The following is a 16,710-nucleotide window of genomic DNA, read 5'->3' as shown; positions in this document are numbered from 1 at the left end:
GGGGCCTCGCAGCTCCCCTCGGTCACGTGGTCTATGTATCGCCCTCGATGATTGGCTCAGGATGCCTCTCCGCTTCCCGTGGTGCACTTTTTACTCCCCCTCAGGGCGCGGATGCCGGTGGCGGCGAAGGAGAGCTGCCCGGCCGCGCTGGGCCTGAGGCCACGAAGGACGCTCAGGCTGGCGAGCGGCCGCCCCGCGTTGCCCTCTCCCTCCCCTCGGAGCCCCGCCGGCTGGTTCTGGAGCCCGCTCGGCCTCGTCGCATCCCTCAGCTTCGCCACCCGCTTTTACCGTCTGAGGGAGCCGCCGCACATCTGGTATGAATGGATGGATGTGGACGGGGTTGCCATGGCGACGGGGGCGGGGCTTAGCAGGGGCGGCAAGATGAGGAGTTGGCAGCTGAGACGGACTTCGGGCCCGGTTCACAGACATGGGCCAACTTCGGCCCTCCGGGTGTTTTGGACTTCAATTCCCACAATTCCTAACAGCCTGTTAGGAATTGTGGGAGTTGAAGTCCAAAACACCCGGAGGGCCGAAGTTGGCCTTTGCACGGTCTACTGTATTTCGGATTTTTAAATAGATTTTTTTATAGATTTTATACTTGTATAATACATTCATAACACTATGGAATAAAATTTGAAAAAAATTCTATTCCTGTTTTGAAAGTGCTATTTCCTGTTTAGTTATGTGGCATTTACTTTGACAGTACAGTAGAGTCTCACTTATCCAACATAAACGAGCCGGCAGACCATTGGATAAGCGAAAATGTTGGATAATAAGGAGAGTTTAAGGAGAAACCTATTAAACACCAAATTAGGTTATGATTTTACAAATTAAACACCAAAACATCATGTTATACAACAAATTTGACAGAAAAAGTAGTTCAATACGCAGTAATGCTACGTAGTATTTTCTGTATTTACGAATTTAGCACCAAAATATCATGATGTATTGAAAACATTGACTACAAAAATACGTAGTTAATCCAGAACGACAGATAAGTGAATGTTGGATAAGTGAGACTCTACTGTAGTTGTTGTACTCCAGAAACTTCTTTTTTTGTGGCTGCCACAGACTATGTTGAATTGGTTGAGACTCGATGAGATAGTTACTCATTGAAAAACTATAGCAAAATGTGCTGCAGCTTTTGCAATTTAATTAACATTTTCCATGTTGGGTTGCTTTGAGTTTTCTGGGATGTATGGCCATGCTCTAGAAGCTTTCTCTCCTGATGTTTCGCAGGCATCCTCAGAGGTTGTGAGGTTTGTTGGAAACTAGGCAAGTGGGGTTTATATATCTGTAGAATGTCCCAGGTGGGAGAAAGAACTCTTGTCTGCCTGAGGCAAGTATGAATGTTGCAGTTGGCCAGCTTGATTAGCATTGAATACCCTTGCAGCTTCAAAGCCTGGCTGCTTCCTGCCTGGGGGAATTCTTGTCCCTGATTATTTCTTGTCTGGAATTCCCCTGTCTCCTGAGTGTTGTTTTTTATTTACTATCCTTTAGAGCTTGTTGATACTGGTAGCCAGATTTTGTTCATTTTCACCTCCCTACAAAGGATTCCCCAGGCACGAAGCAGCCAGGCTTTGAAGCCACAAGGGTATTCAATAGTAATCAAGCTGGCCAATTGCAACATTCACACTTGCCTCCAATAGACAGGAGTTCTTTCTCCCACCCCGAACATTCCACAGATATATACACCCCACTTGCCTAGTTTCCAATAGACCTCACAACCTCTGAGAAGCCTGCCATATATATGGGTGAAAAGTCAGGAGATAATGCTTCTGGAACATGGCCATACAGCCCGGAAAACTCACAGCAACCCAGTGATTCTGGCCATGAAAGCCATCAATGACAACAACACAACATTTTCCATGTTTTTATGATAGAACCAGTTAGGAAATGACATTTTTGATCCAGGCATAAAAATTGTGTTACATAGTGGAATGAGATGCTTTGGAAGGGGACCCCTAATCTAAACATGGAACTCATTTATGTTTCATATACATCTTTTATACATACATAAGAATATCCGCCCTGGCCTTGTCTTACTCAACTGCTGGCTGTGCCTGTCCTGTCTGGCGTAAATCTGCCCACGTGAAGCAGGTGAATATAGCACTGAATGAGACATGTAGAATAATCACAGGATATCTTAAACCTACACCTGTTGATAGACTTCATAAGCTAGCTGGCATTGCCCCCCGCCATGTGCGACGGGAGGTTGCTGCCAATTGCAAGAGAAATAAGGTTGAACACTGAAAGCCACCTACTGTATAGCTATCAGCCTCCTCCCAGTAGACTTAAACCAGGGAAAAGTTTAATGAGAACCACCACCCCTCTTAATGTTCCTTCAGCAACAGCAAGAAAATCCCTTTGGGCAGCAAAATCAGGCAATTCCAACTGGATGGCCCCCTACGAGGGTCTTCCTCCAGGGGCAAACCAAGAATGGACAACTTGGAAGTCCCTGAATAGACACAGAAGTGGAGTTGGCAGGCCAAAAGACAACCTGGCAAAAATGGCACGATCTAGAAGAATCCTACACCTTGTGCAATTGTGGAGCAGAACAAACAAGTCGGCATCTGTATGCTTCCCCACTATGCCCGGCCTCATGCACAGAGGAAGAACTGTTTAAAGCTACAGACAATGCATTTGCTGTTGCGTTTTTGGTCTAAAATTATTGAATTGCTTGTGCTCCCTTTATTTTATCTGTTTTTTTTCTTTTTATTTGTGCAGTGCTTTTGACATGAAATAAATAAGTATATAGCTTGAAGGTAATTTTATACACAATACTAGATTTTTTGTTTTTACTTTTTATTTTTAGTTGGGATGAAACACATTTTGGAAAGATGGGAAGCTACTACATTAACAGGACCTTTTTCTTTGATGTCCACCCACCTCTTGGGAAGGTAAACTGCTGTCATACATTTTTCAGGATTTCAGGACCTAGTAAAGTTTCTTGGCTATAAATCACTCTCATGAGATTGAGATTTCTGGAGATGAAACTTTATCAGATTTAGGACTGAGTCACTTTCCTCAAAGAGATTTGCTTAGTGTTTAGTAAGTTTTCACTATTGATAATCAGTTCTGATTTGAAGCCAATCTCTCCCCATCTCCCACACTCTACCTTTGAGTTTACCTAGACTGAAATTGGAGTTTCACATAATCTTTACCAATATTTATCGCTGGGGATGTCTTCTGGGCTATGTTGTAGCACCCAATTTTATATTTGAAAATTTAGTAGTTTTTCTTAGCTCTTGTCCAACTTAGGGCTAGATGTTTGTTTGACTGTCTTCTTCTGCATCAAGGTGTCTGTTCACTGAGAGCTTCATCAGAGGTCTTTCTTCTAAGTAACACTGTCATGACATGCATGGCAAGGGTGACTAGGGAAAGAGCTTGTTTTGTGGTGCTTTCTTGCAATTACAGTGGTCTCATTAGAGGAGACTTTCCTGTTGCCTATATTTTATTATGTAAGTTTGCTATTTTGTTTCTGAACTATGGCGACCCTAAAGTGAACCTATCATGATTTTTTCTTGGCATGATTTGTTCAGAGGGAGCTTCCTCTGAGAGGATGTGATTTTCCAAAAGGCACTCAATGAGTTCCCCTTGGCCGAGCAGATCCTGGTCTCCACTATAATAGTCCAGTGTTCAAACCACTATACCACACTGGCTCTCATTATATAGATACAAAGTGGGCAAAGTTCTGCTCTTTTAGTCCTAAGTCTAGACTATGTATCTTAGAGCACTGTTTTGGCTTGCTTAATTCATTGCTTTTTGGTTCACTAAAGTTGAATCTCTTATTTCTTCTTTCTGTAGATGTTGATAGGACTTGCTGGCTATATGAGTGGCTATGATGGAACATTTCCTTTCCAAAAACCAGGGGACAAATATGAACATCACAACTACATAGGAATGAGAGGGGTAAGGTATTTAAACTTCTGTAAAAAGCCAGGATTCCTATCTGGAGAAGAAGATTGGGCTGAATTTAAAACTTGTAAAAATTTCTCCCTTATATCCTGTGCTATCTGCCTGTGGGAATTTTATGAGCAGAACCCTGCTTGGATGCTGTACCGTTAAGGGGTGGAAGTGCTGAATCTAGCCAACAAAGTTTTCAGAGCACATTTTGATTATTTGGAATACAGGGCATACCTGTATCAGCAAGTAGAGTATCTTCCACATGCCCCTCAAGCTATAATCTAACTTGTAAACAGTTAGATTATTAGTAGTACATCAATAGGCTGTGTTGGGAAGAAGAAATCAGAGCCAAGGAAAGAATTTCAGTGTCAGAAGGGCCAGGAAATGTAAAGGAAAAAAAAAACCTCACAGAAAGATGCAAATGAACTTGGAGACATTGTGGTTGGAGGAACAATTTTTTTCCCACATCACTATGTAAAGGCCTTGAGACCAAGGCAAAAAAATATATCAGGGATTCCATTCATTAATGTTGGATTTATCAGTTGGACAGTGGAAAAACTACATCTGCATGCTTGAATTTATTTCTGTTGAGTTTGCAGAAAGTGTTTTTTGTAGAAGTTAGATGAGTGGGGTGAGATTAGTCAGATTTGTGACTTCTGCCCATTTTTTTGTAAAAATAACTTTGTCTTTTGTGTAGAAATGCTTTTTAACTAACTTAACCTACTCTTATGACTGTGTAGAACTTAAGATGATTATGACACATTTCTTCACTGCCTTGGAAAAAAGAGTTTCATTTTTTTCTTTATCAGTTCTGTGCATTCCTTGGTTCATGCCTGATTCCCTTCTGCTACCTCACAGTTCTGGAGCTGTCTAAATCATTGCATGCAGCAATGCTCACAGCTGCCTTCCTGATCTTTGGTAAGCGTAAGCAACTTCTTCATGTGGTAGCTCTCTTCTTTTCTAAAAGAAATAAAGATCTTTAAAGGAACTGGGCTTCAGGGAAAGTTAGTTGTAGACTTTTCAGTCATGCTAAATTCTATTTGTTTTATTTCATATATGGCTTTGGATCTTTATCTGTGACCAGATTACTTGGTTATATCTGGATTCACAGAGAGAACTAGGACAAATCTGAAAAGTTCTGTATTGAGAACTTTTCAGTGGTGGTCATTCACTCGATGAATACCTTCCTCAGAGGATTTTACTTATCATGTATAGTCAAGTATAAGTTGACCTCATGTGTAAGTCAAGGACCGGTTTTAGGGCCAAAACTATGAATTTAGATGTGACCTGTGAACAAGTCGAGGGTCATTCTGTGGAGAAAGGGAAGAGTCCAAGCTTCCTTGTCATCTTTGGGCTCCTTCCACACAGCCATATAACCCAGAATATCAAGGCAGAAAATCCCACAATATCTATTTTGAACTGGGTTATCTGAGTCTACACTGCCATATATTCTTTTGAAAAACCAGAATCTCCATAATCTTTTGGAGAAAATGGCATTCACAACCATTTGAAAATCATAACCTTTTGTAAAAGTATGATCTTCCAGAGAAGAGCCAAAAAACCCATTTGAATAAAATCTTCTCTTTAGTGGTATATATCCACATGTGCTTGTGCAAGGCAATTTAGTTTTCAGTTGTTAGACTGATAACCTAGTTGTCTCTGATCTGTTAGGAACAGAGATTATGCCAATGCACAAAATATAGCAGTTCTTCAGAAGTGTTCTTTTCAGTGCCAAAAACATCTACTCCCTCATATAATACCTTGTTCTATATCTTGCCTTCAAGAGACAAAAATAAATTAGACTTCATTAAAAGTAATATGTCTGGTTTACTCACAACCATCATGTATTCAGCATACAGTACATAACTCTTCAATCCAGTTACAAATGGATTTGAACAGGACATATTTCTTGCAATCAACAGCAACTTGAGTTTGCTCTTAATAAATGATAATAATAAAACTTTATTTATAACCTGCCCTATCTCGGGGAGGGGGGGGGATGACTCAGGGCAAAGTCTAATGGTGTCTCTCCTGTAAAATGGAGTCTGAGCAGTTTCAGATCTGATCATGTGGTGTGCAGCTCCTCCCACAACCTCAAGAAACAGAGTAAAGGGAAAGCTGCATACCAGAACATACATATACAATACATTAAGCAAACAGAATCATATACAAAACAAATTATTAGTGAAGGCTTGAAGAATGTTGCTATTTCCAACATATTCCAGTTCAAAGCAGACAATGTGGTATTTTATTCAGCTGTGTGGAAGAGGCCTCCGTCATTCCCTGGCCAAGCTCTGCAAAAATCCAGAAGCAATGCCATATTGGAGAGAGTAGAGAAGGCTGGTGCTATTGCCTTTCCACGTTCTAGGCAGATAATGGTATGATTCCTTTTAAAACAGTGGTTCCCAAACTTATTTGGCCTACCTCCCCCTTTCCAGAAAAACTATTACTCAGCACCCTGGAAATTACTATTTTTTAATTTTAATAGCAAACAGAAAGATATATGTACCTGTTGCCATCACCACTGCCCTGGATTGCTGCAGCATCCACCAAGGGGCGGTAGCGCCCACTTTGGGAATCATTGTTTTAAAATAAGAGTTAAGATATGGTATTCATATTGACCCATGGATAAATTGACTCAGATTTTGCGGGTTTGTTTTTTGACAAAAATGTCTAGGCTTATAAGTAAATAGAGTAGTTTCTACATTGTTTTCTTCTTGGCAGCAGAAGAAAATGTTTCTATTCTTCCAAGTTGTTCAGCTTAAAATATGTTTTTCGATTTTGGGATGTTTTTTAATTTGATGTTAAGATTTTTAATTTTAAGTTTGTTTTGTATTTTGGTAACTTGATTATTTTAAGGGTCTGTGATGACATAACTATAAATAGATTTTTTTTAATGATGCACACCTCAACTCTTCTGACTGTTGCTGTATTCATAGTTGCTAACCTGCTAACCAATCTATAGGACTCTCCCATTTACTTATTAAACACACATGTTGTCATGGGTAAATATAAAACTTGTGCTTTTTGGAATAGTCTTTCACAGCCCAAAATCATTTCCAGAGGATAATCAGGCGACAGAGTAACATTTTGTAAATTTTGTATTTCTGTATTTTAAAATGTTTCTGAACATTGCTTGGGTAACATGAATGAATGAATGAAACTTTATTTATAGTTTGCCCTATCTTATATTCTTAATGCTTAATATAATCTTATTTTAAAACAAATAACTACAAAACACATTAACAGTATTGCAAAACTGAGAAAAGTAATAGAAGAATGGTATGGGTTTTGTCTTGCCAGTTCATGGACATATTAGCTGGAACTGAACAGGCTTTCGAGAATAGCTAACCATAATTTAAGCGAATTGAGGATTTAAATGAGATAAACGCTAACTGGTTTTATTGCTTTTATCAAGAAGTGCTAGTCTTGTAATGTTTTTAATATCTTACATGTTTTAATTGTTACCTAGTTCCATATTTATCAGTGATGTCCCTTTGAATTATAATTAATACGTTTATGGTGTTTTACTTCCCTCTATGTATTAGAATTTGTTGTTATTGTTGCTTTGATTTAATTTTGTGATGTGGTAGTGTTTATATTTTATATTGTATTTTCTCTGTTGTAAGCCGCCCAGAGTCCCCTCGGGAAGGGGGGGGATATAAATAAAACTTCATTATTATTTATTATTAACTGAAGACCATTTCACTCAATATTCTATTTTTGTCATGTATTCATGGTATTGTTAGGGAAAGAAAGTAGTTTTAAGAATACTTTCCTTTCAGTAGAGTCTGAAATATTTGGAAAGATGGCCCTAGAAACATTGAGCAAAGATCATCTATGCTCAGAGGAGAAGGGAAGGAGCAGATCTTAGATAAGCTAAAGCAGTGACAAGAAATGGCAAAAATGTCGTAGGTTTTAGAGAGAAGTGTAGGGAAGAACTGAGTGTATTTAATTACATGGATAGAAAACAGTCTCTGTGATCAGTGAATGATATCACTAAGAATGAAAGGAAACTGTTTGGTGAAATGCAATTTAGGTGAAATAACTGTAGGTACTTTTGAATTTAAATTTCAGAATGGAAACTATGAGAAAATGTTGACATTTGTAGAAAGCACTGTATCTGAAAATAATGATTCCTGAAACTGCACATTTTGTTGCAGTTTATAAAAAATGCATTCACCGCTGTCATAGGCACCCTATAAGAACTCAATGACATAAGCAAGGGCTTACTTTGCGAACAACTGAAGCTTTAGTGTCAGCATTTACTTTGGTGAAGTGGAATGTGACAAGTACCTAGCTCCTTAGATTCACTGTGGACACTGTGAACATTCAGTTCTGATGCAGTTTGTCTTTCTATTATACTTAAAAAAGATTTAGTTATTAAGAACTATATTTGGGAAGCATTATGTTTTCCCTTTTGAATTGAATAATTTTGAAGTAGCCTTTGTTCCACTCGTAAATAGTATAATGCTTGGTAAGTGCTGAAGGTCAGAGCTGGTAATTTCTAGAAGAGACGCTCATATAATCTTGTCTTATTTTTCAGACACAGGGTTCATCACTCTCTCTCAATACATTCTACTTGACCCCATTCTGATGTTCTTCCTCATGGGAGCTGTACTCAGTATGGTCAAGTATAATTCCTGTGCAAACAGGTAAGGTAGCAAGCCCTCAACTGTCTCATGGTTTGAACTTGCGGCCCTTGACTCCTGTTTGAGAATATTTTTTGTTTTTCTGTAAGAGCCCTCAAGGCAATGTCTATCATAAAACAATGAAGAAAGCATTGAAATGTATCATTAAAACCAACTGTATACACATAATTGGCAGTATGTGAAATGAATACTAAAAGGGCAATTATAATAAGCAATAGAATACATAAGGGCTCTCCAAACAAGTGTTATTTAAAAATGCGGCAACTAGCCAGTCGTATGAGCAATAGACATTAAGGCATGGGGAGGCAGCTGCCTCTAACAACAGGATACCAATATCAGTGAATTGTTCCATTCCCCCTACCAAGGAGGGCACTTTTGCATAGTATTCATACTATGTGCATTGCCCTCATTTTATTTATTTATTTATTTATTTATTTATTTAAAACATTTATATACTACCCTTCTCACCCCGAAGGGAACTCAGGGCGGAGCACAACGTATATACGGCAAACATTCAATGCTGAAACATAAAATAAACCATAAAAATACATAAATACTAAAACCAGTTATCTTCACATTAAAACCATTATTTAAAACCATCACAAGTCAGCTGTGAAATTTCCTATTGCTACCATTATTGCACTGCCCAAAGTCTTGGTCTCACAGCCAGGCCTTTACTGTCTTTCTAAAGTACAGGAGGGAGGGAGTTCCATAGCTGAGGGGCAATCACTGAGAAGGCCCTGTCTCTCATCCCTGCCAGTCATGGCGGGACCAAGAGCAGGGCCTCCCTGGAAGATCTTAATCTCTGCAGTGGTTCAAAGAGGAAGATGCGTTCGAACAGGAACACTGGGCTGGGGCCGTTTAGGGCTTTATAAGCCGAAGTCAGCAATTCAAATTGTGTTCGGTAGTTAACTGGCAGCCAGTGGAACTGACTCAACATGGGAGTTGTGTGCTTCCTGTACGCCGCCCCAGTTATTAACCTGGCTGCCTCTTGTTGGACTATTTGAAGCTTTCAAACAGTCTTCAAAGGCAACCCCACATAGAGCACATTGCAGTAGTCTATCCTAGATGTAATAAGAGCTTGGACCACCATAGCCAAGTCTGACTTTTTGCATTATCTTTGTGCTCTTTATTTAAAGAAGCACTGGCTATTAAAAGCAGTTTGTACTTCTTTGCACAGAGCTGGCACAACAGATGTTAACAGTATTAAGTATCATTAAAATCACATTTTATTAAAGGTCATATGTGAGATGGATGAAGCCTACAAAGGATTGATCCTCTCTGCTGTACCATAATATATGGGCCTTTTGACCAAAGTGAATTTTTTTTTTTGGTGTTCCTCTCCAAACATCTAAAAGGACAGCCTTGGGGAAGGCTCTCCTAGATTCCAGTTTTCTTTCTTTTGAGCCTCTGATTGTTATCCTTTAAGGTTTATATACATTCTTAAGGTTGGGCTTTAAACACTACTGTATTTATTAAGTTATGCCTGTATGTATGTACTTGCTGCCAATGAATATTTGCCTTTTATGTTGTTAGCCGCTCCAAGTCCCGTATTGGGACATGGGGCGGGATAAAAATAAAGTATTGTTGTTGTTATTATTATTATTATTATTATTATATTATATCCAAAAGTAATCGTTAGTAACTTAGTTTTTAATTGAAGTGTAGTCTGTCACCAGAGTGTTTTGTTTCTTCATCAGAGATGTTTGAGATATTGAATGCAGGGTGGCTTAGATTTGTTTGATGCTGTTTTGTTCAAAAGTTTATGATTAGGCAATATTTTTTACATCTTTTACAGGTCATTTTCTGCCCCCTGGTGGTTCTGGCTTGCATTGACTGGAATAAACCTTGCAGGTGCAATGGGAGTGAAATTTGTTGGCCTTTTTGTAGTTCTCTTCGTTGGACTGAACACTATCTGTGACCTTTGGGAGTTGCTGGGAGATCTCAGTTTGTCATTGGTGAGTGTCTGAAATTCTAGTCCTTAAGTGTAGTGGTTTGCCTGGCTGTATACTGTCCCTATTTACAATACAAAGTTAAAGGTGCTAAAGTTCACAGACAAACACTGTTGCTCCGGGTAATTTTTTCCATTTATCCATGGATATACAGCCATGTACTGTACTTTATTTTATTTTGAATGTAACCATTCTTCTGAAATTGTGAGGAAGGGTGTTTTGAATGTAATCATTTGTACTTTTATATTTTAATAATGTTTTAAACTGTTTTAATTATGTAATTTTAAAATAGACATGCCTGTATAATTTGTTTCTTTTTAATTTTTGTAAATTTTAGCTGGACATCATTTTACATTTTTTATGAGATACTTTGAGTCCTTTGCTGGGAGAAAGGGGTTATAAATGAATAAATATATGCCATTGTCAGCCTGAGTTACTTAACATTAAGCCTATACAATTGATATTGTGGATAGTTTTTATATAACTTCATGCTATTGATTAGAGGCATTTATTGTGCTCGGCTATTAGTTATTGGTCATTGAGCTTATGTTTTTATAATATTTATATGTTTTTATGTATTAATTCATTGTAATTGAAATGTATTTTATGTTGATGTATTTTATTGCTGTATTACTGAGCTTGGTCTCCATGTAAGCTGCCTCGAGTCCCTTCAGGGAGATGGGGCGGAATATAAGAATAAAGTGGTAGTAGTAGTTGTTGTTATATTATTATTATTATTATTATTATTATTATTATTATTATTGTTATTATTATCTAATCTCATGTCACATGACCTACAATTGTATTGATGTATTACAGTTATATAACTATATGGCTAGCAGGCTTCAAATTGGATTTTGAAACAGAATGCATTATTTAATAGATTACAGCTGTGTTTGAAAAAGTTGCAATCTATTTTTTGAAAATGAATAAAACTGCAATTCAAAGGATCCACCCTCGGTACATCAAATAACTCATCAGGGTAGCTGTCGACTTTAACGATCTTACATTTTTCTACTCTGTATTTTGGTGACATCAATACAATGCACGTTGATCTTGGTTCTTAAATACGTACCTCATTAACAGTAAGGAAAAAAGGCATTATAGCCAGATAGAATTACTTTTCTTCCAACCGGTGGCTGACTTCTCAGTATAGTAGAAATTTCAAAATTCAATTTCTTCCACCTACTGTTTCTTTTCTTTTTCTATTTGATAAACATACCTTTCATCTTTCTGTGATGTAATTTGTTTTTTGTTATTAAAGCAAGTGTAGTGGCAACATATAGAGTGCCAGCTTCTGCAAAAGAGAGCTTTGAATGTGGAGTCAGTAAATTGCATTGTACGTAAATATGGACCATCAATTTTCCTTAAACTTCTTGCCAAAAGACTACGAAATAATTTCAATGGCACTATTGCCAGCAGAGTTGTTTTCATCTTCAAATATGAAACGAGACGTACAAAGTATTACTCCAGAAGAGGCATTGGTGGAATAACTTATTTTACTAAAACTAAATGGAATGTATTTTATTTTGCATATTATCTCCTTTCTACAAGATAGTCAATATTTTGACTGTTTTCTCAAGTTTTCATCCTCTTTATTTGTTTTGGATGAGAACACTCAGATAATGTTTACAATAAAAACAGTTTCAAAAATTTGAAAGTGAACGTAGACAGGATAGGTATAGATGTTTTGTAAATCTTACTGAACACAGAGGGGGAGGGTCACACCCTTTACACAATGGTCCATTGCACAAGCAGTTCGACATTTTCTTTGCTCATTTAAGGAGATATCCATGATTTCTTTGTAAGGACCAGCAGCACACAGCTCCAAAATCAACAGCATTCACTTGTTAGTGCCAAGGGTCAAGCTGCATACCACCCAGCAGTGGCAAGGACTTTTAAAATATACTACTTTATTCAGTTCTTGATACAGTTGGATTATTGGATTCCAAGTACTATGGGAGGGATAGCTTGAAAAACTCCATAAAAATTGTCAGATTATTACTAAGGCCCTTTGTGCCTAGGCTCCAAGGCACTCCCCCACCCCAGCAGACACAGAAGAAACAGAAAGAGGCAGTCTCTAATGGAGGGTGCATGCCAGTAATCCAGTAGAGCAGCAGTAGCAGAGTATTGCCTTTTCTGGAACTGAATATGATCTCAGCCAATGACTCTTTCAAGTTAACAAACAATATAGGGTTAAACACACTGCATTGCATCTTAGTTTAAGAGATCATGAATATGACTTTGAGGAAGTGAACGCCTAATCCGTTTGTTAGCTGCAATTGGATTAGATTAATTAAAACGATGAGAATTCATTTAATTAGGATTTACAGTAGAGTCTCACTTATCCAACATTCGCTTATCCAACGTTCTGGATTATCCAACACATTTTTGTAGTCAATGGTTTCAATATATCGTGATTTTTGGGTGCTAAATTCATAAATACAGTAATTACTACGTAGTAATTACTGCATATTGAACTACTTTTTCTGTCAAATTTGTTGTATAACATGATGTTTTGGTGCTTAATTTGTAAAATCATAACCTAATTTGATGTTTAATAGGCTTCTCCTTCATCTCTCCTTATTATCCAACATATTCACTTATCCAACGTTCTGCCGGCCCGTTTATGTTGGATAAGTGAGACTCTACTGTATGTAGTTTCCGTTGATTCACTTGATCCTCTGTTTGGGATTAACATCTGGATTTAGGCCATTGTCACTGATTCCAACCTGAAAAATGTTTTAGTTATCTTCATTGTTTGTTAAATATTGTTTTTAATATTTGTTGTATTCTCAAGTGACATTACAGTGAGCCACTTGGGCATAAAAAGAGAATTTATAAGAAAAAAGTGATTATGATCCAGAAGGATTTTGTTTTGGCTTCTTTTGTTTCACTGTTGTCTCATCTTGCTTAAATATTCAAGCAATGAATATGTATTCTGTATGCTCTTTTGGTAGAGTGTGTGCTCTGGCCATGCTTATGAAGTATTTATCTAGATTAAAAAATCTTTCTTAGAAGTTGCTGCTACTGTTCTGAATTGTTTGCTGCAGGTCACTCTGGGGAAGCACTTTCTGGCGCGTGTACTCTGCCTCATTCTGCTGCCACTTGCCCTCTACACAGCTCTGTTTGCTGTTCATTTTGCAGTCTTAAATAGAAGGTATTTCTTTTCACTTCCCTCTCAAAAAGAGATACGTATTTGGGCAAAGTCCTTCTGAATAAATTTTTATTATCAAGAAAATACAGTGATAGGATTGCCTTAGGACTACCATAAGTCAGAAATTACTGAAAGATGCATTGCCACCACCACACTACATCACCACCACAACCACAGTTTCAAGGAGTTGTTTTAGCCAGGGGGACATTATTTCTAGCAGCTCTTATAAGCAGCCTCTTTTATAGGAATTAATGGATGTCCTCAACAGTTACTCTAGAACAGGCATAGGTAAGCTTCGGCCCTCCAGGTGTTTTAGACTTCAAACTCCCACAATTTGTAATAACCTGTAGGCTGTTAGGAATTGTGGGAGTTGAAGTCCTAAACACCTGGAGGGCCGAAGTTTGCCCATGCCTGCTCTAGAACTTTAGGAAAGAGCCAATAGCAGATTTCTGCTGGCAAAACAAACAGAAGAAACTAACACATTATTAGGAGCAATCCCCTGTCCATGAATTCTTAAACCTACCTTGAAGAGGCTGAGGAAAGTGCAGTAGCTAGCTAGTTTTCAGGAGGCTAGGTTGCAGGGGTTGGGGAGGGACAAAATGTTCCATTGCAACCTCCAATGTGACACTGGGTTTAATCCTGTGTGTGTATTCTCTAAATATTTTTTAAAAAGCCACTACATTGCCCTTAAAAAGTTACAGTAGATATTAGGCACGACAGTGTGAAGATTTCATTTTGTATCTTTTTCTTCCTGTTATCTATTTTATTTTTTTCATCACTTTTCAGTTTCCCATTTGGTTATTGTATTACATGTGGAGCCCCCCCCCTCCGTGGCTCAATGGGTTAAACCCATGTGCCAGCAGGACTGCTGACTTGAAGGTTGGGTTGCTGACCTGAAGGTTGCCGGTTTGAATCCAACCCGGAGAGAGCGCTGATGAGCTCCCTCTATCAGCTCTAGCTCCATGCAGGGACATGAGAGAAGCCTCCCACAAGGATGGTAAAACATCAAATATCCAGGTGTCATCTGGGCAACGTCCTAGCAGATGGCCAGTTCTCTCACACCAGAAGCGACTTGCAGTTTCTCAAGTCACTCCTGATATGGAAAAAAATTGTATTACATGACCTATCACAGGGTATTATTTTTATTAAAAACTAAATTCCTTAGAGTTAATACTCACAGATGTCAATATGCGTTTCTGATTTATGTAGTATTCTTAGTTATAGTCTAAGCTAGTGGTTCTCAATCTGTGGGTCCCCAGATGTTTTAACCTTCAATTCCCAGAAATCCTAACAGCTGGTAAACTAGCTGGGATTTCTGGGAATTTTAGGCCAAAACACCAGGGGACCCACACTGGTTTAGGCCTATGTAATGTTAAAATTTAGCTCGTTCAGGAAAATAGCTTTCTCAATTAGGGTTTAATCCTGTAGAAATTAGCAGCTAAGCTTGTAGTGTATGTATCTGCACAAGGAAATTTCAAATGGAAGGCTGGACGTTGCCTCAGTGCAGTCAAGGCTTATGCCAGGGCTGTTTATTTGTCTTCTACTTGGACATAAATGATCAATTAGCTGATATAAATCCAAGGGCTGCAAAATATTGTTTGTGTGCATCAGTCAAACAGGCCAAATCCTTGTTGCCATTTGAATAAATTGAGTGCATCCTTCCTGTGCGTGAACAACCAGTGCTATTATGTTTCATCTTATTAAATTAAAACTTTAGACCTCTGCCCATTTGTCTCTATATACTCATAATTTGCATATATTTTCCTTTTTTGCCAGTGGACCTGGCGATGGCTTTTTCAGCTCTGGATTTCAGTCTCGGTTGATTGGGAACAATCTTCATAATGTCTCTGTTCCGGAATGTGAGTAATTCGATTCTTGTGGGAATAAAAACAATAATGTATATCAGCACATCCCTGTATCTAAACAAAAGCTCTTCTTGTGTTTAAGAACATCTCTGAGAGCTGAAACATTTTAAAAAGCAAAGCTTTATCGTTTGTTTTGTTCCTTTTTGGGTAGGTTGCTTTTGTTTGTTGATATATTTTGAGCAAGTTAGAATGTTTGTAATGTTGATAGAGATGGACTTAGATTTATTTCTGAAAATTTTGATTTTTTTTCACTTCTGTGTTGATAGCATGCAGTATAAAACTGTGATGAAAACATATATCATGCCTCACATATATATACATTTATATAGCAGACGACAGAAGGCGGGGCCAAAACTATATTGTATGCTTCTATATCATCTTTAGCTATAATTCATGAAAAATGGATTTCATATTCCATGAATCATGGCCACAATTTAGCAATAAGGACTTCGCAAGCTCCCAGCTTCTTCTACAGTGTAGTAGAGAGAGACACTGGAGTTTGTTCTCACAAGGCTTTTACTAACAGATGTTCTGCTTGCTGAATTCTCTTCAACATCTGGTCATGTTGAAGTAATGCTTGGTTAGTTAACTAGAGGCAGCTTGGAACTCTTATCTCGTAACACACTTAACAGAGTGATGAGGAAAAAAGAATCCCTACTGAAGCAAGGAAGTAGATATGGGAGTTCAGAGAAGCAGTGTTGATGCTTTGGAGGGAATAACATGTTTTCACTGCACCTCCTACACTTCAGTCTGTGAGCTGAGGATATATGGTCAGAGTGTTTTTTCTGTAGCTGTCTGGTTTCTTCTCACAGCAGGAAGGAAAAACAAATCATCAAGAGAATAAGAGATATGTGATTTGAAATTGTTTCAATCAACAGGGCTATTCAAGGGCAGATGCAGTGTGTGGGTTTCTGGTGTTTTTTTCAAGAAGATTTGGCCACATTTATTAGAATACATGCTGTTGTTATTTCACCCAGTAAATGTAGAAACATGTAATTTAACTAATTTAAACCTAAATAGTTGGCTATTACAAAATGACTATTCAGTGTATTTTTTCTGGCTTCCTCTCCTTGGAATCTCTACCATACTGTTAGAATTCTGATTTAGAAGTGCAGTAGAGTCTTACTTATCCAAGGTTCTGTATTATCCAAGGCAGTTTGCCTTTTAGTAGTCATTGT

At 38.0% G+C, this 16,710-nt stretch overlaps 1 protein-coding gene across 2 annotated transcripts in view; it reads left to right on the top strand.

Moving 5' to 3' along the window:
• Window positions 1–32: 32 nt before the first annotated feature.
• Window positions 33–16,710, top strand: part of pomt2 (protein O-mannosyltransferase 2) — a 39,931-nt gene continuing 23,253 nt past the window's right edge. Inside the window, exons 1-8 of one of the 2 annotated variants that reach the window (XM_003214431.4) lie at window positions 79–314; window positions 2,816–2,900; window positions 3,808–3,912; window positions 4,716–4,824; window positions 8,453–8,561; window positions 10,357–10,516; window positions 13,564–13,670; window positions 15,444–15,526. In XM_003214431.4, the coding sequence (XP_003214479.1) occupies window positions 112–314; window positions 2,816–2,900; window positions 3,808–3,912; window positions 4,716–4,824; window positions 8,453–8,561; window positions 10,357–10,516; window positions 13,564–13,670; window positions 15,444–15,526 (961 nt within the window). In that variant the 5' untranslated portion in view covers window positions 79–111. Of the gene's footprint in view, window positions 315–2,815; window positions 2,901–3,807; window positions 3,913–4,715; window positions 4,825–8,452; window positions 8,562–10,356; window positions 10,517–13,563; window positions 13,671–15,443; window positions 15,527–16,710 lie in introns of both variants that reach the window. The other variant, XM_008119856.3, reaches the window with a different exon arrangement.

The sequence above is a fragment of the Anolis carolinensis genome, chromosome 1 (genome assembly GCF_035594765.1).
Source record: "Anolis carolinensis isolate JA03-04 chromosome 1, rAnoCar3.1.pri, whole genome shotgun sequence".
In the NCBI taxonomy this organism is placed as follows: domain Eukaryota; kingdom Metazoa; phylum Chordata; class Lepidosauria; order Squamata; family Dactyloidae; genus Anolis; species Anolis carolinensis.
Note: the sequence above shows the minus strand (reverse complement) of the source record. Positions and strands in the feature narration are given on the sequence as shown.